Raw genomic sequence first — 25,789 nt, forward strand, 5'->3', positions numbered from 1 at the left:
CTCACTCCATAATCATGAAATCTCCAGAACCGTAAAGCCTACAAAGTTGGAATTTGCCACATGTGTTTCTCTTGGCTTCTAGGTGCTTACTAAGAAAGGATTTTTCGAAATGACCATCAGAGCATTAGTATTTCCTATGTTATGATTAACACGCTCTTATGCTGTTCTACTCCCCCTCCCCACCTGAAAAGAAATATGTTCCAAATGCAAAACACAAGCAGAGGAGAGGAGTTTCACTTTCAGTTTTACTTTCACAACAGCAACCAGGGAATAGGATAGGGGAGGCTTCTATGGGGCAAGCCTGAGGGAGAGAAGGGGATAGGATAGGAGAGGCTCTGTGCGGCAAGGCTGAGGAAGAGAAGGAGATAGGATAGGATAGGGTTCTATGAGGCAAGGCTGAGGGTGAGAAGGGGAGAGGAGAGGCTGATCGTAACTACTCATTAATTTTCAAGCTGTAAGTGTCAATTTATCAAGCCCGATTACATGGCTTTGTAGCGAGGCACGGGTATCCAGCTAGTTAACTATAACATTAACCAATAAGTATTTGAATCGGTTTCAATTTAGATTCAGATTCAAATATAGGAATCCTGTGGCTTATAAAGACATTTTAATTAAATGCTTGTTTTTGTTTGTTTGTTGCTTGTTTTAATTCTAGGAAGCTTTCTTTGGAAAAGAACTTTTAGATACTAGTAGGCAAAGCAAGCCACGTTTGGATAATTTATGTGATAAAAGCCTCAGCATTTCCTGCAAAGCAAATCTGAACACCAATTTCTTAGACCCATCTTCAGATCCACTTTTGAGTTCAACTTCCACTTCCACTCCCTCAAAATCTGGTGCACAAGGTACATAAATCTGAAGATATTTTTGCATGGGGTGTGCATGGGCACGGATCAGAAGAGGCCTTATTAGAAGAGCCTTTTAGTAAAAGTTACCTGTTTAATGTTGTAGTTACTCTTTGGAGTTCCTTCGTTCAGAGATAGAGATGATCTACTACCCTGGGTAGTTGAAATATTTGTTTACTAAGTTTTGAATGTTGCCATTCCTGATGGCATCTTTATTATGTTTGAGTCTGAGCTGTCTGTTTTCTAAAGGTACTCTGGATGACCCATTAGCTGCCCTTGTGCTGAACACTGAGGATGACATCCTTGGAATTCTCTCAGATGATTTAGTGAAACCTGGGGATCATTCAGGTACGATTGGAAAAATTGTTCTTTATGATGTTCTTGATTGCTGGTTACTTACACTTGAAACATTCACTCAGGGCTCTTTTTTATTCATATTACGGTCTCTCAGATGGCAAAAGGCAAATCATTTTCCTTTTGAACGTTCATATTTCTGTCTTGTGAGCCCCTCAATATATATGAGTAGTCTTAGGACAGCAATTGGGACCAGAATTTTCATTGCTATGTAAGGCGATTGTTAAGTGAGTTGTGCCCGATTTTACAACCTTTTATGCCACAATTGTTAAGCAAATCACATTGTAATTGAGCAAATTCAGCTTCCCCCAATGATTTGCTTGTTAGAAGCTGGCTGAGAAATTGCAGATGGGGATCATATGATCTCAGGATGCTACAACTGATCTAAATACATGCTGATTGCCAAGCCTCCAGATTTTAATCATGTGATCATGAAGCTGCTGCAACAGTTGTAAGTGTGAGGATCAGTCATAAGTCCCTTTTTTTAGTGACATTGTAACTTCAAACAGTCATTAAACAAAGGGTTGTAAGTTCAGGACTACCTATACATGTATTTGTAAATAGGCATAATTTTTACATATGCTTCTACTAGTCAAAGCTGTTATCCCTTGCTTTGCTTAATACATCTGTCCTTTGTTTTTTTTTAATTGTCCTTTATTACTCTGGGGATAACTTTCAGAGTTTTTCATATCCATGAACTATTTCAGCATGCAGCTATATATACGTTTGATTTGTTCTTGCTTGCTTGCTTCACTTTTTTTTTTTTTTTTTTTTTGTTATAATCATCCATTTTATCTGGTTTGGATCCTGTAGGTCTTGATTTATGCACTTTCCAAGTTGAGAATTCCTCTTCCTCTTTTGGTAAGGAAATATTCAGTGGATGATCAGTGTTTAGAAGTAGTTCTGTTTCCTAATGGTTTTAGCTGATTTTTTTAATGCATAGTGTAATAACTCTTCTGTTGCCTCACTTTCTTTCATTTTTCACTACCTTCGTGCAGAGTCTTGCGCAGTGTAACATGCCTGTATTTTTAGTGTACTTAGAAGAACTTGTTTTTTTAATTTAAAGAATATTGTGAATAACTACAGAATTGTCTATGTGTGCATTTCACAATATCAAGTAATACATTTCTCTTAAACTTACTTAAAGCATTTCATGTCTCTGTTCAGAGTAGTGGACTTTTTATTTACACCAATGAATATAAAAGCATGGGGGGGAACCTTCTGGTTTTTAATTCAGCTTTGGAATGTTATTGCAAATATAAGTAAGAATGCCAGACATAACGCCTAAGGTTCGTATTTTTAGAAAAGAGTTATTTTCAAAAAAAAAATAATTAAATGTATTATAAGAGCTCTAAAATTCCGCAGTATTTTCATTTCTGGTAAGTGTTCTGTTTTTAGACATAAAAAGCCAGTCCCTTTGAGATAGGCCAGGTCAGGAAAACATGTGCTGCATAAACTACAAAAACATTTCATTGTTACAGGTTATATTGGAATTTTGAAAACCTGTTTCCCTCTGCTCCCAATTATATAAGGACAATAATGTCAGATTTAACTTGAGTTTCTTTCTCACCCCCTTTCCCTTCCTGGAGCCCAGAGTTAAGTGGATATAAATACCGTATTTTACAGAGTATAAGAAACGTACTTCCTCCCCCCCTCCCAAAAAAAAGCGGGTGGAAATGTTGGTGTGTCTTATACACCAAATACAACCATTCTTGGCCTCCCAAAGCCCCGCCCTGCTCATCCCATTTTTGCAAAAAATGAGTCTGTTTTTTGCAAAAATGGGGTGCACAGAGGGTTTGGGAGGCTTGCAGAGTGCTCTTGGGGGCTGGGGAGGGCAAAAATGCCCCCGTTTTTTGCCTGTTTTTCACAGGCAAAAACCCCAGAAGCACTTCGCAAAAATGGATGAAAAACGGGGCACGCAAAGGATTTGGGAGGCCTGCAGAGTGCTCCTGGGGGCCGGGGAGGGCAAAAACTTATTTTTTCTTACTTGCTTCTTTGAAATCTTGGTGCGTCTTTTACACCAGGTGCGTTTTATAGTCTGAAAAATACGGTAGTCCTTGACTTACAACCATAATGGAACCTACCATTAGGCTTGCAAGTTGTTATGGTTGTACAGCAGGTCATCATGTGACTGACCCAATTTCACATTATTATTATTATTATTATTATTATTTGTGGTAGTTGTTAAGTAAATCAGAATGATCATGAAGTGAATCCATGGTTGCTACAGTATGTCACAGAAGTGAGTACACCCCCTCACATTTTGTAAATATTTAAGTATATCTTTTCATGTGACAATACTGAAGAAATGACACTTGGCTACAATGTAAAGTAGTGAGTATACAGCTTGTATAACCGTGTAAATGTGCTGTCCCATCCAAATAATGCAACACACAGCCATTAATGTCTAAACTGCTGGCAACAAAAGTGTCATTTTTTCAGTGTTGTCACATGAAAAGATATACTTAAATATTTACAAAATGTGATGGGGGTGTACTCACTTCTGTGACATACTGTAAGCAAACGGCTCAGTCATTAAGTAAACTCTTGGCTTGCTATGTATCATTTTTGCTGAAAAACCAAGAATAAATGCTGGTATTCAGAAAAACGTTGTAAATCACTGTCACATGATTGCAGAGCACCACCATAAATGCAGGCTGGTTGCTGAACACCCAAAATGTGGTCACGTGAGCATAGGTGGTGGGTGATTGTCAAAACTTTGGAATTGGGTTGCAAATATCTGAAGGTTGTCCAAAGTTATCTGCAGGTTGAATCAATGCAACTGGACTAATTTTTTTATAGTTAGTTTGAGAGACAATTCACTGCCTGTCCAGACAGAGTAAGGAAATTAGTCATTGGAATGTACCAACTCCTTCCACAACAACCTCAGGGGTTGTTTTCTTCCCCAAAGTGCATTGCAAAATATCGATGAAGATTCTCAATCATCCAGATAGAATTGTCGAAGTTTGTCGGAAGGGTGAATCATTGCAACTGGATTGATATTTTGGTTGTTTGTTTGGGAGATGTTTCAGCACACTTTGGGGAATAAACCCCTGAGAATGGTGTGGCAGGAATTGGTACATTCCAATGACTCTCTGCCTAACTGCCTTGTTCTGACTGAGGAAGCTGCCTGGATGGGCAGCAAAACGTCTCTCAAGCTAACAATAAAATTCAGTGCAATTGCACTGATTCAACCTTTAGACAACCTTCAGACAACTCTACCTGGATGATTGAGAATCTTCATCAATGTTTTGGGTCATAAATACCTTTTATACTCATAATTATACTCATAATTTTGAATGGTTGTTAAGCAACTGATTGTAAATTGAGGACTACCTCTATTTACCTAATTAATGTTGCAATTACTTACTTACTTACTTTACTTTATTTGATTTATATACCGCCCTACTCCCGAAGGACTCAGGGCGGTGAACAGCCAAACAGTAAAAATACATAGATACAAAATTTAAAAACAAAGTAAAATCGAATTAAACAATTTGGCTCAGACAGATTAAAACACCCCAATCATTTTAAAAACCGATTAAAATTTGCATAATTAAAAAAGAGGGAAAAGATTAGACCAGGCCCGCCTGGTGGAATAAAAAGGTCTTAAGAGCACGGTGGAAGGTGCGCAGATCCGGGATGCTCCGTATCTCCGGGGGGAGCTTATTCCAGATAGTAGGTGCCCCCACAGAGAAGGCTCTCCCCCTAGGGGCCACCAGTCGACATTGTTTGGCCGATGGCACCCGGAGGAGCCCCTCTCTATGAGACCGTACCGGCCGATGGGAGGCCGGTACGCCTATCCCCCTATCCCCCTATTGTGGGATTCGTTGTCTAGTTTTGAAATAAAAAACACCAGGCAAAACTTCCAAGAGAAAACAATGCTAATTTTATTTACTGCTTTGCAAAGAGCGTGCCCCAATGCAAAGTCAGGTACAGTGAACACACCCTAAATCCATGATGGCGAATCTGTGGCACGCGTGCCAGAGGTGGCACACAGAGCCCTCTCTGTGGGCACACATGCCACCGCCAGCTGCTCTTCTGGTTTCCGGCATGCACATGAGCACTAGCCAGCTGGTCTTTGCAGGTGCCAGAGTGCCAGAAACAGGCTGTTTTCCAGGCCATTTTTGGGCTGTTTTCAGGCCATTTTTTGAAAAACAGCCCGAAAAACGGGCATGCACGTGCTGGCCAGCTGGCCTTAGGGTTTCCAGCTCTCCGGTGCGCATGCACATATGCATGCACCCGCGTTCCAGTTTGGCTACTCGGTGCCAAAAAGGTTCACCATCACTTCCCTAAATCATCAATATGTTTGCCTTATATTCTCTATTGCCATTACAAATTTACCTCCCACCTTTTCCTCCTTGGCTTAGTACTCGTGCTGTCACAACTTATCCGAAGTGTCTAAAGTGAACACATTATCTCCGCCCCTGATTACATCTCCCACTACTCTAATTCTATCTCCCCCTGCCCTTATTTACAAATTACCTTTTATGGTCCTAGTTCCTAGGGATTGTCTCCAAAAAGTAACTATCATATCAGTAAATTATGGTTAAGACCAGTGTTTAGCATAGCAGAGGTCTTGCTACATACAATTCTCAAGCTTCAGCCTAGCTCATGAGATTAGAAATGATGTATACAATATTGTTTCTTCACAGGCTAGCATATCTTCTTACAATTCTGTAAAAACAATAGGCTCTGTTTCCCACATACTTCTTTTTCAACACTGGCATACATGTTTTCTCTCTTTCTACACACACACAAACACACACACTTATACATACACCCCAGAATTCTATTAACTTGACTAATAAAAATTTTCTGCACAGAGGAATAATTTCCCACCATCACTACTTGTAATACTTGTCTGTCAAGAAAGTGTTACAAAACAGATCTATCAAGCACAAGCTAGAATATATTGTCAATTTATATATTTAATAAAACAATCAAAATGGTTTGAAGCAATTGGTTAAATAGTCATATAGTCACCTTGAACAGTGAAATGGGCAGCACATAAATTTAATATATACAATAAATACAATAAAATATCTGCCAGAACAACTGAATAAAATTCAGCCAAATGATTTCAAACAGTGAACCATACGGAATTTCAATTTGCCAGCATTGACTCGGCAGTTTAACAAAAAAGGGTCCACTTGGTGCCAATGCTGACGGAAAGAAGCCTGCTTTGGTTGTCAATTAAATGGGAGAAAGTAAACACATAGTTGCCGCATAGGCTTGAAGAGACCAGGATTAGGTCAGTTACAGAATAAACGATGCCAGGAAGATTCTAATATAAAGCAGCAGTCTGCAAAGGGAAAGAAGGACAAGTTGGCAATAGGAGAAAAATCAGAATGAGATACACAATAAGCTAGAATCAAGAGCAGTCTATGCCAGCATTTGGTTTGGTATTTGAAATAATTAGCAATTTTATTAGACAAAGGGCCAAGCTGAACAAAAGGTTTCCCTGAACAGTAAATTAATGTAGCAAGCCAAACTTGGGATCAGGGTAAAAAGTTTTCTTTCACCAAAATGTAGTTTCTAAGCCAGTAATCATGACAGTTCCCAGTGCCTCTTGTCTGACTTTTGAAACACCTGTAAATTGGAAAAGAGGTAAACCATTTATAATCTTCCTAGTGGTAGTGGAAACATTCATTCCTCAGCCTAGTAAATAATTTGAACTAATGCTACACATACCTGTTCAAAAACATAAACTGTTGTTTTATTATAAACAAGGTCCATAGTTGCAGTCTAACACCCTTCATCAAACTGTATGCACTATTTGTGGCTAAATCATATTTAAAGATACTGAGCTTTTTTAATCTTTTGGGTACTTCAGACATAGTTTCACAGCGTCCATAACACAGTTTCCATTTGTTGACTGATTTATTTGAAAAAACATTCCCTTAAATGTAAAATACCCTTATCTATTTTTGATATATGTCAAATATTACAGTAGTTTTATTGTTGTCAAGATTTTGATGTAGGCTTTGTGATTCAAATCCATACAGAGATATGATGCTTTTATTGGGCTAACTGAACATTTGCAAAAATAGTTATGTTTCAGATGTTATTCATTGGACACAATGGTTATGAAACAGATGTGGGGACAGAGGTTGGTAATATGTCATTATTTGAAAAGCTGAAAGTTTGTAATTGCAATCTTAAGTATTTCACTAATAAAAAAAAATCCCACAATATATAATTGGGTTTGTTTTTGGTACTGGTATGGATGCTTTTCCTGTTCATAATATTCAAAATTAAGGTTGCCAGGTGTCCACTATTTGAGCGGACAGTCCACTTTTTTCACATTATGTTCACTATTTTTTTTCACAAAATAGTGGACATTTTTTTTAATTCAAAAGCTTTATGATTGTATATTTTTTAATATTTCTCAACGTTGTACTGAAATTAAAGAATTATTCCTTAAACACAAAGAATTGATCAAATAAAAAATACACACGACAGCAAAGTAAAATGTAATTTAATATTTTACATATTATTATAATATATTTGATGTTTTGAATTTTAAGTAAAGTTTTGAAGTGGTTATTTTAATACGTGTTAAAATGTTTGTAAGAAAATATATAATTTAATTGTAAATTTTTTTTTTATTTTTTTACTACTTAACACCCCCCCCCCCCCCGCTTGTCCGCTATTTTTTGGAAGCAGACCTGGCAACCCTGTTCAAACTATTTTCTAAAATGAAAATGTTGACTTCTTAAACTGCTCAAATGAAAATGAATACTGTTTATTATATTTAGTTGTAGGCACTATAGGATTTTTTCTTACCATTTAAGCCAATTAATGTTATTCGAAATTGTACTTTTCTTTCCTTCAGCTGGACTAGACATTGGGCCTATCTCTGATGATCCCTCTGCCTCGCTGCCTCTGCATAACGTCACCCAGAGTACCCGGCCACTGAGTGAAGAACAGTTAGATGGGATTTTGAGCCCAGAATTGGACAAGATGGTCACAGATGGTAAATGGTTATATTGCGTCCTTGTCTTCCAAGCCAGCTTGTTTTGACATATTACCACATATGTTCAACTTTATACTAGTAGTTCTTGAAATTAATGTGTTGCAATTATCTAAATGCAGTGAATGGTGATTGGTAATATTCATTGCTTTTACTTTGTGCAGGTGCAATTCTTGGTAAATTATATAAGATTCCAGGTATGTGGCCTATTTTTAATATCTTTCTGTGAAGTTTATTTCATACACATTCATATTATATACATATATGCACCACACCTTTATCTGTCTACTACTGCTCTAACATCCCCTTGTATTTTATAGAACTGGGAGGAAAGGATGTGGAAGACTTGTTTACTGCTGTACTGAGTCCGGCAGCCACTCAGTCAGTTCCTTTGCCACAGCCTCCACCACCACCTCCACCACAAATAATGCACTTGCACAATCAAGGTTTGCTTTTTAACAATTTAAAGTATTTCACCCTAAATAAACAATATGGCAATTGAGAGCAGTTCAAGAATAGTTAGTGCCTTGTACATAGTCATAGGTGTAGTTCTCAACTTTAAAAAATATTCATTTAGTGGCCATTTGAAGTTACAATGATGCTGAAAAAAAATGTCAGGTGCCAGTAACTAGAACAACTCCGTGAACAGGCTCAAGCAGATACTTTATTGCTAACCACCTATATTACAAGAAATTCTTGCTGTTTCTTTGGAAACAGCAGATCTAGACCTAAGGACTTGACCTCAGACATTTCCTTCCCTGAAGAATGAAACAACTGCAAGCTGGAAGTTGTTTTTACTCCCCCTTCTCCTTCAGCCTGTAGTTTCACCACAAAAAGTGACTGAGTGCCAGTCCTCACACTTGCAGCAGTCACAATGTCCTTGTAGTTACGTGATCAAAATTTGGGCATTTAGCATAGATTTCTGGCAGTGGCACTGCCTTGGGGTCATGTGATCACTTTGCAGCCTTGCCAGCTGGCTTTCTAGAAGCAAAGTCAATGAAGGAAGCCAAATTCATTTAACCACCACTTAATGACCATAGTGATTTGCTTAACGACCATGGCAAAAGTTGTAAAATAGAGCATAACTCGAAGATTGCCTTGCTTAATAACAAAGATTCCCATCCCTATTGTGGTCTTAAATAGAGAGAAACTTATATGGGGAAAGGTTTTTTTTTTAAAAGGATTTTTAATGTACCTTAACTGCTCACTATAATTCATAAAAGAGATTCTGACCTCTTTTGAGGAGGGAATGTAAGGACTTTTAATTTGTTTTTGCATTTGTTTTTTCATTACATTATTGAAATTACTTGAAACATGCATGTAAATCAAATCTCACACCTGTTCTTTTACACTTTCCCTTCATATACTATAGATACAAAATAGTGTTTTATTAAAGATAATATTAGTTAACATAGGCCCTAGGGATGGGTTCTAAAATTTTTTACTACCAGTTCTGTGGGCGTGGCTTATTTTGTGGGCGTGGCTTGGTGGGGGGTAACGTGACTGGGTAGGTGTGGCCAACTTTTTTTGTTGTTTACTTTTAAAAGCATTTTTTCTACAACCTTAAGAGGTTGCAGAAAAAAATGCTTTTAGAAGCCTCTGACAATCAGGCAACTCAGCTGGGATTGCCAGAGGCTTTTAAAGGCATTTTGTTTTCTACAACCTCTTCAGCCAAAGAGGAAAATGCTTTTAAAAGCCTCTGATGATCCCAGCTGAGCCGCATGATCATCAGAGGGTTTTGTTTTTTTTTTACTTTTAAAACCATTTTTTCGGCCAAAGAGGTTGTAGAAAAAATGTTTTTAAAAGTAAAAAAAAAAGAAGCCTCTGATGAGGTGGGTGGGGTAAGCGAGCAGCAACCGGGCCGGGGACCGGTTTGGGGGCGTGGCCAGCCAATGTTATTACCAGTTCTCCGAACTACTACAAATTTTTACTACCAGTTCTTGTGAATCAGTGCGAACCGGGAGCAACCCACCACTGATAGGCCCTGAATATATCTTTGTAAACTGTTCACAATATAATTGAAACTGTGTATTTGATACTGTGGTTTTAGATAATAGTTTCTTCAAAAGCTTTAGTCTAATTCTATGAAACCATGAACCAGAGATTTATTAGCCTAATGGATGTGAAACATTCTAAAACATGAAGGTAGCTAAATGTTGTAGTTATATCTTAAGTTGTATGCTCCTGCTAGCAACACATTCGTCTTGAACTGGTTGTTACTAATTTTATTTTTCCACTTCATTCTTTCAAGGGGAGAATGCATTTTCAAGAATTCCACTTATGAATGGCCTGATTGGACAAACTCCCCATCTCCCTCATACACCCTTAGTGCCTGGAGGTGGATTAGGAACTTTCACTACTATAACACAGCCATCCTATACCGATACCAGGTTAGTAAATTTAAAAGATTGAATATTTTTTAAAAAATCTGGTACAGCCTTACGCATGAAAACCACCTTGGTGACTTCGGGCTAGTCCCTCTCTCAACCCAACCTACTTCACATGGTGGGTATTATGAGGAAAATACCACAGGAGGATGAAGGGGCATTATATATGTTCACTGCCCTGAACTATTTATAAAAATAATAATGACAGGGTAAAACTATGATCTTTAAATTAAATTAACATGGAATTAAGTTAAAAGATTGGCCTCCCTAATTTCTCACTGACACCAGAACATAGGAGTGCCAGTACTATTAGCAATTTTAAAATGTAAGGTTTGGGACATTGTAGTTCTGTATGCAAAAATTGATATCTATGCTTTGTTTTTGTGTTGTGATTTTAGAGATAAAAACACAGTATTTAATGCAGTGATTAATGATCCTACCAATCCTTGGGTTGCAACTGCAACACCTTTGGAAGGAGAAAATGATACCATGTCTAATGCACAGAGGAGCACTCTGAAATGGGAAAAAGAGGAAGCACTTGGTGAAATGGCAACAGTAGCACCTGTTTTATACACAAATATAAATTTTCCAAACCTAAAAGAAGAGTTTCCAGGTACATTATCAAGTTAAACTTAATTTTTGCAGGGCTGTTGGGTGTCCGCTTTGTTTCAGGGTATTCTAATTTTTTTAACATATTCTATGAATTGGATAATATTCCATAATGTATCAGTAATACCTCTATACCAATTAATGAATCTGTCTCCTTTCTCTTCTCCATGTTCTCAGACTGGACTACCAGAGTCAAGCAGATTGCCAAGCTATGGAGAAAGGCAAGCTCTCAAGAAAGAGCTCCATATGTGGTAATGAACCTTTTCAGTTTGATGAAAACACATTTTCTATTTACCTATAACTGCTGTTAATTAGTCTAGAAATTATTTTAAACTGTGAATTGCTAAAAAGCACATTGTTTCGGCAGAGTACGTTTTAAAAACATAAAATCTAGCAAAATCAGCTTGTTCAACAGGCATTTTTCCAGACTTCTCTGTGGATTACACAAGGATCCATGATAATTCACTGAATTTAAGTTTATTTTATGGATTTTTTTTCCTTTTTGTTTAGCCTTTTCTTTCTTTCTTATCCACTCCCATTCAAGGTCTAACTAGATCAGACTGAGAGAAAGGCTTTCTTTATGTGTCTGTCTAGATTTCTTTAAAGGGGTGTATGACTAACAACAATAAGAATTGTTACATAAATAACCCATACTTCCTGGGACCCTTGATTGCCCAAGAGACAGAACAAGAAACACATAAGTGCCTGAATCCTTGAAGACCCTTTTTATTAGATCTCACTCTCCATTGCATGTTTCAAAATTTGGAACTGCCAAGTTGATAGATAAATTTGAAGAAACATTCTATGAGTAAGCATTATCTTCTTTCATTCCTCAAGGACATAAATCAGTGATAGCTAAGGTTTCTTGCTTTCCTCAGTACTCACTGCTTTTTAATTTCCCAAATCTGCTTTTTAGGTCATTCAAGTTTGTTATTGTTGTTCACATTTTGTGAATGCTTTGTACAGCATTTTATAAAATACTTTAATGTGGAATTTATACACAGATTAAATTTTTGGTAACAGCCTAATTGATTTGATCATCTGGAGGTGCAATTGGAAGAATCTTAGTTAGAAATAAGTGCTTAAGACTTTTGGAAATTATTAAAAACCATGTTTGTGGCTTAGATTGAAACTGGGCCACATTTCCTGGATTTCATTTTCTGTTTCAAATATGGGTTGATTAAAAATATTCCTTTAGTATTTCAATATTTATTTGTTCTTGTTGATGGCAACTTTGTCCTCCATCTGGATCTGCATAAATACATCTACTCTATATTTGTCCAGCAAAATAAATAGTTGCCTTGTTGCTTATTAAATCATGCACACATTTTTGAAATCAAATAAATAAACTTTAAGTACTTCTGGGATAATGAAAAAGGTTGCTTTTATTTATGAATCAGAACCCAAGTAAATTCTGTTTTTGTTTTTCAAATAGCAAAAAGCCAGAGATAATAGGGCTGCTTTACGGATTAACAAAGTACAGATGTCCAATGATTCAATGAAGAGGCAGCAACAGCAGGATAACATTGATCCTGGATCTCGTATTGAAACTGATCTCTTCAAGGATCCATTAAAACAGAGAGAATCTGAACATGAGCAAGAATGGAAATTTAGGCAGGTATGTTGCATTTGCTGCTTGCTCTTTGCTATTTGTCTAGCACACCTGCATATTTTTATGCTCCCATTCAGTGGATATGGGCTTCCTAAATGTGATGTAGCTTTTGTATCATAAATAGAACTTTAAATAAATTGGAACAAATTCATGTTTCCAGCAGAAATCTCATATCAAACAAGGTTGAGTAATTTGGAATTTATATTTCTGTCTTGAAGTGAAGTGAAGCATTCATTATAGGTGCAGAAGGAAATACTGAAATATGTAATGTTTTTGGAAGTGATAAGTATTAGAGGAATATGGCAGATTCTGACAACACAGGCTAATTTAGAGGTTAATAGAAGCTGTCTGAATTGTTTATTTATGTTACAATTGCAGATTGCAGAACTTGATGGGAACTTGGGGAGTCTACAGGATGCATCTCTTCAGGGGAGGGTTTTATTTTATTTTGGTTTACAGTATTAAATAATCAGATGAAGCTGAACTTACATTTTTGGGGGTGTAGGGGAGTGTTGCATGTCCTGCAGTCATTTTTGCATCCACTATTTAAAAAAAAAAACAACTTGCACATAAAGCATGATTTGAATGGGAGATCTCCAAAAAGTGTTGGGTGGCTTGGATGAAACTTTAGATATGGCTTGAAAGCATTTTTTATAGTATTTGACTGTTATGTTTATTTTTAATATGAACTTCTGATTTTCAAAGATACATACCTTTAATAACTTCAGGTAGGACTTTATTAAAATTAATAATTAAAACTTTGCCATTGGTTTCTGTGCTCTTAGTGTGTCAATATGTATGTATAAATAATATTTAAATTTGCTTGTTGGTTTACTACTTTGTCTTTATTTAATTTTAACTTTTTTTCCTTCCTTTTCTGAAACAGCAAATGCGTCAAAAAAGTAAACAGCAAGCTAAAATTGAAGCAACTCAGAAACTTGAGCAAGTGAAAAATGAGCAGCAGCAACAGCAGCAGCTGCAGCAGCAACAACTAGGATCACAACAGCTTGTAAACCAGTCAGGCTCAGATACCCCTAGCAGTGGGATGCAAAGTCCTTTAACCCCTCAGACCAGCAATGGAAATATGTCTCCTGCACAGCAAGCATTATATGCAAAACAGTTGCCTGGTCCTTCTACAGCTACTCCTTCTGATGTTTTCCTAAAACCCCAAGCCCCACCTCCACCTGTGACTGCTAATCGAATGCCTGCTCAAGATGGTCATTGTCAGACTCCATCACAACAAACTTTCTCTTCTTCCCCCTCTGCTCAACCACCTTCTCCGGTTGACCCATATGCAAAAATGGTGGGAACTCCCAGGCCACCACCTGTTAACCAAACTCAAAAATTTGTCAGGAGAAATTCTGCTACGCCAGCAGAGGTCTGTCCACTGCCTTCGATATCCAGGCCAACTCAAGTTTCTGAATCAATGGGAAGGAGACCATCACCAGCCAGAGATTCATGTTCTTTGTCCCCAGGCACCAGTGATCCTTATGCAAAACCTCCAGATACACCAAGACCTGTAATTGGAACAGAACAGTTCTCTAAACCTTTGGGGATGTCAAGATCATCTCTAATTTCAGAACAGCCAGCAAGCAGTGACCAATTTGTTAAGCCATCTCCAAGAACAGGAGGTGATACTTTTCAGAGACCACGGATCTCTTCTACTGATTCATGTTTACGGCCTTCATTGACTTCAACATCTGTTATTGAAGGGCATCCCAGTCCATTTAAAACACCAGCGTGCCCAAATCCATCTTCTCAAGATTCTTACACAAAAATGCCACCTACTTTAAGGAGAGTAGCTGTGGACCCTTATGAAAGGCCTCTTTTGACACCAAGGCCTGTAGATAATTTTGCACACAATCCATCTAATGATTCTTACAGCCAGACTCAGTTGGCTTCACACTCAGCAATAAAGGATACTTTTGCCCATCCACAAAGAGTGTTGCGAAATCAGGGTGATTATTCTGGAGCTCTTTCAAGGACAGTTGCTCAGGATCCATATGCCCAGCCCCCAAGCACTCCTCGCCCGGTTACAGACCCTTACGCTCAGCCTCCTGGCACCCCTCGACCTGCTTCAGATCTTTATACCCAGCCCCCTGGCTCTGCTCGACCTGTTTCAGTTGACCCATATATGCATCAACCACTTGCATCAAGACCTCCACAAGCTGCAGACTTATTTGCTCAGGTTTCAGCTAATCAGAGGCGTTCTGATCTGTATGCCCAGCCTCCAGGTACACCAATGCCAGTTACTAATGATCCATATTCTCAGTCACCAGCAACTCCAAGATCTGGAATTTCAGAAACTTTCAGTAGACCTATTCCCATGTCAAATCGGGATCCTTATCTGCAGGCATCACAGAACAGGACTTTATCTGGGACTTTTGTCAAGCCTTCAGATCCTTCTCAACCTTCAAAGCTATCAGGGTCTACAGTAACAGATTCTTTTAGCCATGATCCCTCACCTTGTGATCCTTTTGATCAGCCTCCAATGACTCCAAGATCACAACCCGAAACCTTTGGAACAGCTCAGCACCCCCAAGATGACAAATCTAGAAGTGGGTCAGAAGGAAATTTCAATTCCTCAGTAAATTCATCCATGAATTTGCAAGGAAAACTATTTTCACAGACCACACAAGGTTCTGTCCCAGGCCCAACTGCAGGACTAACCCAGAACAGCGTAATGTCTCATACAGATGCAGAGAAATTAAGACAGGTGAATTTATCTTGTTTGATGTTGTGCTGATTCATATTGAGGTGACATAATTGAAAGAATGTAAAAATTGAAAGAATGTAAAAATAGCTTTTAGAAACATAAAAAACTGCCTGCTTCAATAAATCACTGATTCACAGAGCTAAATGATACAAACATACTGCTGACTAACTTCTGGCTAATGTTGCCCTATCTTTATTAAATACTTATTGTGTGAATATTATCCAACATCTCTTCTTAACCAGAGTTGAGGGTAGAAATGAGCTATAAAATTTGTATATTTCCTCCACCTTATATAGTTAGAATCAAGAAGCACTTACTTATCTGTGTTAACTACTGTTCTTTTAAAGAAATGTTTCTTGGATCTAAGGTTTGTAAAAATTATTATTCAGTGCTTAAGACCTTGGCATTGGTCAGTATGCTTGTGTGTAAGTATTTAGTTCAAAGCTAAATTAAATGAGATCAACTGACTAGAGCCATTTCAATCTAATTTCAAGTCTGTCTTAGTCTAGTGAATAATTGATTCTGTAAAGACATGAGGATTGTGAAAAAACTCATTTGTTTTATCATAATATTCTGGATTGGCTGTCTAGACTTAGAGATTGAGGGCACTGTATTTCAGCACATCCTTTCATAACTACAGGATTTTATTGTAAACTGCCCAAGGTAACTAAGGTGAGATGGGCAGTGTAGAAATGGGAAAGAGAGGGGGAGATTCAAAACTGAATGCCAAGAGATTGATATTAAGCCAGAGGATTGATGTTTTGAGTTTTGTAAGTTTTTTATAAAAGTCCATCTAAAGTGTGATGGATGAATACAGTTTTAAAATGAACAAATGTGGCTTACAGGTATGTGACCTATTGCAAGGAACGTGGTTTTATCAAAAGAAGCAAAACGTTTCTATGTGAACATTAGATTATATATATTTTTTGTTTCTTGTCAGCGCCAGAAGTTACGTGAAATCATTCTTCAGCAGCAGCAACAAAAGAAAAACGCAATCCGTCAAGAAAAAGCCCCACCAGAGCCTACTGCAGTAACTCCAACGGCACCTATTCAACCATGGCAGCAAGAAAATCTGAATCAAATTTTCACCCGACCACCACCTCCATATCCTGGCAACATTAGATCATCTACCATTCCTCCAGGTGGACTAAGGCTGGCAGGTTTTCCTGTTGATGGGCAACTGAATAGACCTCAATTTCCAGGAGATGCTGTTGGCATGGGGATGAGGCCTCATGGAATTCGGTATAGAAATACTTTATCACCCTTTACTAAATTTGACTATTTATGAAGAAATTCAAGCATGTTTGTCATTCAGAATGACCAAGACAAATTTGCATAAGTTCATTTTAATGCAGAAATTGTGCTACAGATACGATACGATATATGATATATGATATGATAAAATATGATACAATATGATATACATCTTTCTTTGAAAGGGAGAAAATGGTAATTTTTAGCAACAAGTACTTTAAAAAAATCTTCATTACTTTTAACAATCCCCTTAAATAGCATGTGGTTTAAAATTGTACTTGAATGTAATGTAAGCCAACATTTTAAAAAATTACATGCAGTCACTTAAAATTGAATTCATATTTTGTTAAATATTCTTTTTATTTTGTAAAATAATGAACCAAGCACAAAAACATTTAAATTCTGATGCCACAACATTCTGACACTAGAATATATTATTTTTGTTTTAATTATAATTTTAAGAGTCTATAAATTAAGATACATAAATGTTTCCTTTCCATGTCATGTTTAAATAGGATTATGTCTGGAAAATACTATCCTTGTTGCTAGAAATGTCTAGGTATTCTGGAATGTAGGAATCTTCTTTCTGCCCTTATATCAATTATATTAATTAGCCTGAAAATTCAGTATAGTTTTATTTTACATTTATTTAATTTACATCTTTTTTCTGGCAATTTAATCAAACTTTAAAGCAAGATATAGTGCCTTTCAACTTACTATTCTTTTTTTTTTTTACACTAATTCTGAAGTTCTGCAAAATATGCATAATTTTTTTTTACTGGATTATATACAGAGAGGGATCATCTATTTTTAGTAGTTAATAGATAATGTGAAAATAAACTCAGAGATGTCATTAATTTTATTTATGTAAAAATTAGCTACACAGTTATTGTATGTATTCATTATGGAGGAAATATTCTCCTGGGGGTTATCCAATTCAATAAAAGCTTGTTTTTCTCTTTCCCAGATTTAGCTTTCCCAGCGGTGGCCATGGACCTCCACCTTGCCAAGATCATTTTCTTGGTCCACCACAACAAATGCAACATGCTGGTGTCCCACCACAGTTTAGAAGATCCATGCCTATAGATCTGCCTAGACTACCTAACAAACCACCAATGAATAATCCCATTGGTTTGTCACAGCATTTCCCACCGCAAGGTATCCAGGTTCAACAGCACAACATAATGGGGCAGGCGTTCATTGAGCTTTGCCATAGAGCACCTGAAGTCAGACCAAGATTACCTTTTATTTCTTCATCAACTACTATTATGAACACTGTTCCTGAGCATCAACAACAAACTGAACTTCTACCTAGACAAGATCGTCAGGGCCCGAGACACCTAGAACCCACAAGATGTAATTCTCAAAATTCAGATAATCCATTGCAGAGTTCAACAGGTTTGGAGCATTTAGCACCATCCCAACAAGATAAAATGAATCCAGCTCATCCACCTGCACTAGTCATGTGTTCCTTAAATCATCCATCAATAAATAATGCATTTTCAGGAGACTCTTTGCCAACCACAAGAGCTACTGATGAAACAAATGACTTACAAGTGTCCAGTCAGCCCACGGATACCTTAGAAGGGAAACTCGATCCTGATGATCCCTCTGTGAAAGATTTAGATGTTAAAGACCTTGATGGTGTTGAGGTTAAGGATTTGGTTGATGAAGATCTTGAAAATTTAAATTTAGATGCAGAAGATAAAGGTGATGAATTGGACACATTAGATAATCTTGAAACTAATGACCGTCATCTTGATGATCTTCTGAGATCAGGAGAATTTGATATAATTGCATATACTGATCCAGACCATGATTTGGGTGACAAAAAGGGTATGTTTAATGAAGAGCTGGATCTTAATGTCCCCATAGATGATATACAGGGCAAGGCAGAAGACAGTCTGCAAAAACACTCAGATGATAAAACTTCTGTTCCTGAAGTGTCTGTTCCTCCTCAGAAAAAAGCTACTGAGAACAGTGAGACTAAAACGGAAGTGCTTTCTCCAATTGAAGAAGCTACATGTAATCATGAAAAAGTCGGCAAAAATGTGGCAACTTCTAGCGCTCAGCGTGATGGAGAAACTAAACCTGTTTTGCCTTGTAATATGGAAGCAACTGATAAAGCAAATATGAATGAGGAAACCGCAGTGTCCAGTTCAGATGCAATTCAGTTACCTAGTCAAAATACAACAAATTCTTGTAATACCCCTGGATCTACTCCAGTTCTTACAAGCTTACTTGCTCATGGCAATTCTGAAAATCCTGATACAAGGTTATTAGATTCTCCTTCTCACGCCTTCCGGACAACCCAAACAAATCCCATTTCCAGTATCCCACAAACTTTGATTACATCCACAAGTCAAAACATGGAAAATGTGTTATCTGATGTGAACATGGTTCCACCAGTAAGCCATAGTTTTTCACAAGGGACTGCAGTAAATTCAGGCTTTATCTCTGGCCAGCCCCTCAATCCCAGTTTAGGGGTAGGGCAGCCTGGAAATCAAACAGGACCTGTTGTAAATAGGCCTGCGCCTAGTGGTATTCCTGGTCCTCAGCAGCTGGTGCTTTCTCAGACATTGGTCCAACAGCAGAATCGAGAGAGACCTCTGCTTTTGGAAGAGCAGCCTCTGTTGCTGCAAGATCTTTTGGATCAAGAAAGGCAAGAGCAGCAGCAGCAACGACAGATGCAAGCCATGATTCGCCAGCGGTCTGAGCCATTTTTCCCTAACATTGGTATGCTTTTGTTACTTTTCCAACCATGGTAATGTTGGCTGGGTATGTGTACAAACTAGGTGGAGCAAATATATTTCATTCTCACTTGTCATTAATGTTAACTCATTTCCATTTCTATATTTTATTTCCAACCTCCCAGGGGATGTGTAGATTTGTTAAAGCACTTTTGATCATTGAATAGCTTTTATTCAAGGATCTTTCTGTAGATTCATATAGTTGATTGATGGCATTGAATTTATTTCCTTCAGCTCATTAGGTTCTAGGTATAATTAAAAATGGATTCTAGGTTGAAAAACAATAAAATAATTAAAGCAAACATTAAAACCGTTACCACGAAAACTAAAAATTAGAGTAAGCCAGCAATTTCAGTCCCCAGAAATATAACAAACAATTTTTGTTGCCTTTCTAAAAGCTGAATATATAGACAAAATTTGGAGATGGGTGTCCTTGCCTCATGACTATAGTTGAGCCCAAAATTTTCATTACTAAGCAAGGCAGTTGTTAAGTGAACTTGGCCCCATTTTACAACTTTTCTTGCCACAGTTGTTAATCATTGTAAATTGACTAAGATGGTCGTTAAATGAATCTCGCTTCCCCTTATCAGAAGGCTGCAAAAGAGGATCAGGTGGCCCCAACAGTCTTAAATGCCAAGCGTCCAAATTTTGATCATGTGACCATGGAGATGCTGAACTGTCTAAGTGAAAAAGAGTGAAAAACAGTCATAAATTACATTTTTCAGTGCTATTGTAACTGAATAGTTAGGAAACGAATTGTTTTAAGTTGAGGACTTGCTGTATTAATTTTTCATAGTCTTTTTTTTTTTTTTTTTGTAAGGCTCATGCAAAGAGTTGATTGCTTTTGTTCTTCCTTTTATTTATATAAGATAGTACGGTATGTACTTCTTGGAACTCTTGAGAATTGCCCTAATGCAAATGAAAACATATATTTGACGAAATAAGAACAGGGAACATTCTTGAAAACAAATTTCATTTAATTTCTGGCACTAACTCAGTGCAGGCATTAAGAGAAAAACTGACAGTTTAACGTTTCTGCTTCTGCCAAAATATTTATCTGAATCACCAGTTAGTTATCCAATTTTAGCCTAAGGTCATGTAAACTTTGAGTGTAAAATGATTCTAAAATGATTGCTGGTAGCTTCAGTTTGTGATCTAAAACAAATTCAACATATCCATGGAAACAGTTTTTCAGATACACAACTATTTTTCTTAAAACAACAACAACACTGAATTGATTAGCAGATATAAACATGGAAAGACTAGAGTTCACAGAATTGTAGCTAACATGATTTGAATACTTTGTAAACATAATATATTCTAAAATTCTGTTTTCTTAGATTTTGATGCAATTACTGATCCTATAATGAAGGCAAAAATGGTAGCTCTGAAAGGGATCAATAAAGTTATGGCACAGAACAATATGGGAATGCCACCATTGGTCATGAACAGGTTGGTGAAAAATGATGCTTTTGCCTAAAATGATATAGTATTGTTCTCTTAAATACTAATATGAAAGTGCAGCTCTTCTCCTTAATTATAAGTTCAGATCTTACTTGCTTGCCAAAGATATTAATGAATATATACAATTCTATCATTGAATAAGTTTATTTTCTTTTTATTTCTGTTCTGCATGATGGATGCATGGATGGATGGATCTTAAAATAATTATAGGTACAGATGAGGAAATATCAGCTGATTTATATTATGATGGAATTGTTTGATATTATGATCTCTTCATTAATACAAGTTGCATAAAAAATAAACCAAATTGTTATTTTCCTTTACCTATTACTAGATTTGCCTTTATGGGTCAGACAGGACCTGGAGCCCAGAGCAGTGAAGGCCAGCATCTCATACCACAAGCAGTTACACAGGTAATAATTTTTTTTCTGAGATCTGCAGTAAATCGGTTCAAAATAATAATTTTTAAGGGCAATATATTTAGTGATTAAAGTAGGAACCAAATCCCCAATTGTTCTTGTATAGTACTTTTTGGATGGGTTTGGCTGAATCTGAAATATTGCCTTTCCCTGTCTTACAGATGATTGTTACTGTTGCTTCTGATTGCAGTAATAATGGTTTTATTTATTGGGGAAAGTGTTAGAAATGGAGAGATAGCTGATTCATATGTGAGGCATTGCACTTTTAGTACCGGGGGCAAAATCATTCATACAACCTATGTGCATAATGCCATATTTCTCAACCTTGGGGACTTTAAATTATGTGTACTTCAACTCCCAGAATTCCCCAGCCATCATGGAGCATTCTGGGAGTTGAAATCCACACATCTTAAAGGTTGAAAAACACTGACATAATCTGACTTCTGAGCTGGAAAAATCCGCATGCCTTTCTCAGATCATCTCAATAAATTGTGTTTTTGTTTTTTTCTCTTTTAAGGATGGTAGTCTAACACCTCAGATGTCTAGACCAAATCCTCCAAATTTTGGTCCTGGATTTGTAAGTAAGTATAATTCTGTTCACGGCCTTGAGGCGTGATTTCTAAACTCCATAAACATAATATACAAAAATAATGCAATTTCTCTGAGAAACTTCCATTATTAATGAGTAATTAGATATTCATTCATGTATTTAATTTTTTATAGACTTAATATGTTTTTGTGTAAAAGTGTATTCAGCCTTATCGCTGATTTTTTTAAAAAGTAATGGACCATTGGCTAGGTTAAGATAAACATGGCCCCTTTTTCCTTATAAAAGCTATTTTGGCATTTCTTTAAAATATTTTATATTTTTTCCATTGTTTAAAACATACTTTGAAAGGAATGTATGTTTGAGACAAAATATTAATACAGGTAGTCCTTCTTATTGGCCAGTCGCTTTGCGACTGTTTGAAATTCTGATGGCCACCCCCAATCTTTGGTCACATGATTGCATTTTGGGCACTTTGCAGTTAGCTAGCATTTAAGCTATTTGCAGGATCCCATGGTCACATGACCACAACTTATGATGTTTTTGGCTGGAAATTGGTTTACTTCTGGTTTCCATCAAAAACTGAAATTGAAAACAATGGGCTCGCTTACTGACCGCAGTATTCACTTTATAACTTTCACATTCATTTAACAACTATTGCAAAAAAATAACATAAAATCGGGTCAGTCACATGATCACCTGTTAATGATCTGCTCAGTTTATGACAATGGTTCCATGCTCAATTATGGCCAAAGACTACCTATATTATGTTGAACATAAAACAGCTTGGGAGAGGGCAACTGCAGATCTCTTTTCTGTAGCTTGCTTGAAAACATGTTTGTGTTTATGGATGCTAGTAATAGTCTGAGAGTCAGTGGAGGAATTCTTCGTAATAACAACATGGCCCAAAGCAAAAATAAAGATCTCCCTTTAACTTGAATCTTTAGAAGGAACATGGCATTTGTTATCTTTTAACCTCAGATGATTCATATAGAAAGCAATACGAAGAATGGCTACAGGAAACCCAGCAGCTTCTCCAAATGCAGCAGAAGTATCTCGAAGAGCAAATTGGAGCACACCGAAAATCAAAGAAAGCCCTCTCTGCAAAACAGCGCACAGCAAAGAAAGCTGGACGTGAGTTCCCAGAGGAGGATGCAGAGCAGCTGAAACACGTCACTGAGCAGCAGAGCATGGTTCAAAAACAGCTTGAACAGGTAAGAGCTCTTGGGTTCCATGCGATTGATAATAAAATCTCGCTATAGTGAGCCTTTCCGTGGGGAAAGTAGAAGGAAAGAGTGTTTGTATGTTCGTTTCCTTGAGTTATTTATAAAAATAATAAAGGCGGGATAAAGATAATTAAAAATTATATTAGAATTAAATAAGAAATGAATTTTGCAGATACGAAAGCAGCAGAAAGAGCATGCAGAGCTGATTGAAGAATACCGGATAAAACAGCAGCAGTCTGGAATGGGACCCCATTCAGGGATGCCAGGCCTTGCTTCACAGTCCCCCATGGTCCCTGGAGGGTCATCACCAGCCATGGGCCAGCAGAATTTCCCAATGATAACCCAGCAGCTTCAGCATCCACAGCACACAGTTGGCCAACCCAATCCACCCAGAATCCCATGCTTGCCCAGCTGGCAACCTCCAAACACTCCAGTACTTTTCTCCCACAATGCACCACGAATGCCACCTCCGATTCCCCAGCTGCCAGTTAATCCTGGGACACCTGCTTCTGTGTTAGCCCCCAGCCCCAGTGTACAGTCGGGTCCTCCACCTCGTGTGGAATTTGAGGACAATAACCCATTTAGTGAAAGCTTCCAGGAACGAGAGAGAAAAGAGCGTTTGCGGGAGCAGCAGGAAAGGCAACGAATCCAGCTTATGCAGGAAGTAGATCGACAGAGAGCACTGCAACAGAGGATAGAAATGGAGCAGCATGGCACTGTGAGCTCTGAATTAAATGCTAGAACGTCCTTTCCTCAAATACCTTACCTCGGTTCAGATCGACCTTGCGATTTTATGAGGCCACCCCTTCAGCAGTCTCCGCAGCAGCCACCACCACCACCGCAGCAGATAGGATCAATTTTGCCAGCAGGACCCTTAAACTCTCCTCCTGCTGCCACTTTTCCACCATGCAATGAGCAGCAGCAGGCAGGATCTTCCCCTTTTGCATCTGATTCAGTCCCAGTTCAAGGTGGAAGCTCTACTTACCATTCTGCTAAGCAGTCCCACGGAAGTATTTCTGGAGTCAGCTTTACCCAGTCCTTGCCTATGGCTCAATTTGCCACTGGTGTGCCTGCAGTTTCTCCAGGAACTAGCAGTGGTCTGGCCTGCAGTCAGGACTCCAGCCTGCCACCTGGGACAAACTTTGCTGGGACAAATCCAGTAAATCAGTCTCTGATTCAACTGTATTCTGATATCATTCCTGAGGAGAAGGGCAAAAAGAAAAGAACAAGAAAGAAGAAAAAAGAGGATGACACTGACTCTGTGAATACACCATCGACACCTCATTCAGATATAACTGCTCCTCCAACCCCAGTTGTTGTGGATCCTGTGTCCACCCCAACTCTTAGCACTCCTGGTGAGCTTGCACGCAACTCGGGAGAAATGGAGAAAGAAGAACTGCCAGATGCAGCAACACCACGTGCTGCAGAGAGTCAGTCTTCCTTAGAACTAAAAGCTCAACTTGCAGAAAGCAATTTGCCACAAAACCAACTCCCTGAACCGTTGAGTCTAAACCCAGAAACGGACACAGCCAAGACTGATATTTCTGCAAGCCTTCAAGAAATTAGACCAGAAAAGGCAGAAGTTGATCAGTGCTCCAGTCAAGCTGAATCTAAGATGAAGACTGAAAGGGATGTTGACGTGGAAGATGAGAAAGCTGCCATTCAGCTTTCCTCTCCTGCACAGAATCTGGCACCACCTGTCAACACACCACCTGCAAAAGTGGAGTCAGGGAATGAACTCCTCAAACACCTGCTTAAGAACAAAACAGCCACCAGTCACATCAGTCAGAAATCAGATAGCAGCTTCCACCTTCCAGAGAATGCTGAGGAGAACAAATTAATCGAAAAACAGGAATTGGCTGAAAGCAGCATGGTAAACATTTTTTTATAATAACAGCTTGACTTTCAGGACATTGGAAAATATATGGTAGGAAGTACTTTGTTCATGTCCACACCCATTTGTTGCTGGGTAACATATATATCTTTCTCAGCAATTTAGATCCTTGCCAGTCCTTGCTTAATGTCTGCCCTGTTTAATGGCCATTTGAAGTTACAACAGCACTGAAAAGTAATTTTATGAACAGTCCTCACATTTATGACTGTTACAGCATCCCATGGTCATATAACATTTCCTCGCTTCACAATTGGCTTCCAGCAAGCAGAGTCAATGGAGAAGCCAGCAGTAAAATCAGTAGTGATGGTCACAGGATGACTTAACAATCAAATGGAAAGTAATATAAATCCATCATGGTTGCGTGACGTCTCAATTAGTGACCATGTTGCTCAACATCTGAGTTTTCAGCCACAATTGGGGTTGCTAAGTGAGGACTATCTGCATTTGCTAAAACAGGTGCTTTCCTCCCCAACATTCCAATGTCTCTGGCCAATAGGAAAACATCTTCCAATCATGACAGTAATGGGGAAAGACTTGTGCTATTTACTGTGACTTCTGAAGCTCAGCCTCAATCCAACTGATTCTTTCATGAAATTGGGAGTAGTTGGTTCTTCTTTCAATTTTTACAGCTGGTTTTGAATTTGGTTAAGGGGAATGAGGAAGCAGTTAAACTATATGTCCATTGATATTTATCTTTGTGATCATATCGTTAGATGACCTGGGTGAGAAGTAGGAAAGT

At 37.9% G+C, this 25,789-nt stretch overlaps 1 protein-coding gene across 15 annotated transcripts in view; it reads left to right on the plus strand.

Moving 5' to 3' along the window:
* Positions 1 to 25,789, plus strand: part of KMT2C (lysine methyltransferase 2C) — a 174,200-nt gene that overhangs the window by 120,957 nt on the left and 27,454 nt on the right. For 13 of the 15 annotated variants that reach the window (XM_034401683.3, XM_087893077.1, XM_034401682.3 and 10 more), the window contains 18 exons: positions 656 to 842; positions 1,092 to 1,190; positions 2,010 to 2,057; positions 8,035 to 8,175; positions 8,337 to 8,369; positions 8,493 to 8,618; positions 10,424 to 10,562; positions 10,958 to 11,172; positions 11,346 to 11,419; positions 12,604 to 12,786; positions 13,667 to 15,496; positions 16,437 to 16,738; positions 17,718 to 19,486; positions 20,841 to 20,952; positions 21,299 to 21,377; positions 21,901 to 21,964; positions 22,912 to 23,144; positions 23,329 to 25,029. In XM_034401683.3, coding sequence (XP_034257574.2) covers positions 656 to 842; positions 1,092 to 1,190; positions 2,010 to 2,057; positions 8,035 to 8,175; positions 8,337 to 8,369; positions 8,493 to 8,618; positions 10,424 to 10,562; positions 10,958 to 11,172; positions 11,346 to 11,419; positions 12,604 to 12,786; positions 13,667 to 15,496; positions 16,437 to 16,738; positions 17,718 to 19,486; positions 20,841 to 20,952; positions 21,299 to 21,377; positions 21,901 to 21,964; positions 22,912 to 23,144; positions 23,329 to 25,029 — 7,335 coding nt within the window. The remainder of the gene's footprint in view (positions 1 to 655; positions 843 to 1,091; positions 1,191 to 2,009; positions 2,058 to 8,034; positions 8,176 to 8,336; positions 8,370 to 8,492; positions 8,619 to 10,423; positions 10,563 to 10,957; positions 11,173 to 11,345; positions 11,420 to 12,603; positions 12,787 to 13,666; positions 15,497 to 16,436; positions 16,739 to 17,717; positions 19,487 to 20,840; positions 20,953 to 21,298; positions 21,378 to 21,900; positions 21,965 to 22,911; positions 23,145 to 23,328; positions 25,030 to 25,789) is intronic. The other 2 variants (XM_034401687.3, XM_034401691.3) reach the window with 2 other exon arrangements.

The sequence above is a fragment of the Pantherophis guttatus genome, chromosome 4 (genome assembly GCF_059756535.1).
Source record: "Pantherophis guttatus breed Tessera chromosome 4, ASM5975653v1, whole genome shotgun sequence".
NCBI classification, from domain to species: domain Eukaryota; kingdom Metazoa; phylum Chordata; class Lepidosauria; order Squamata; family Colubridae; genus Pantherophis; species Pantherophis guttatus.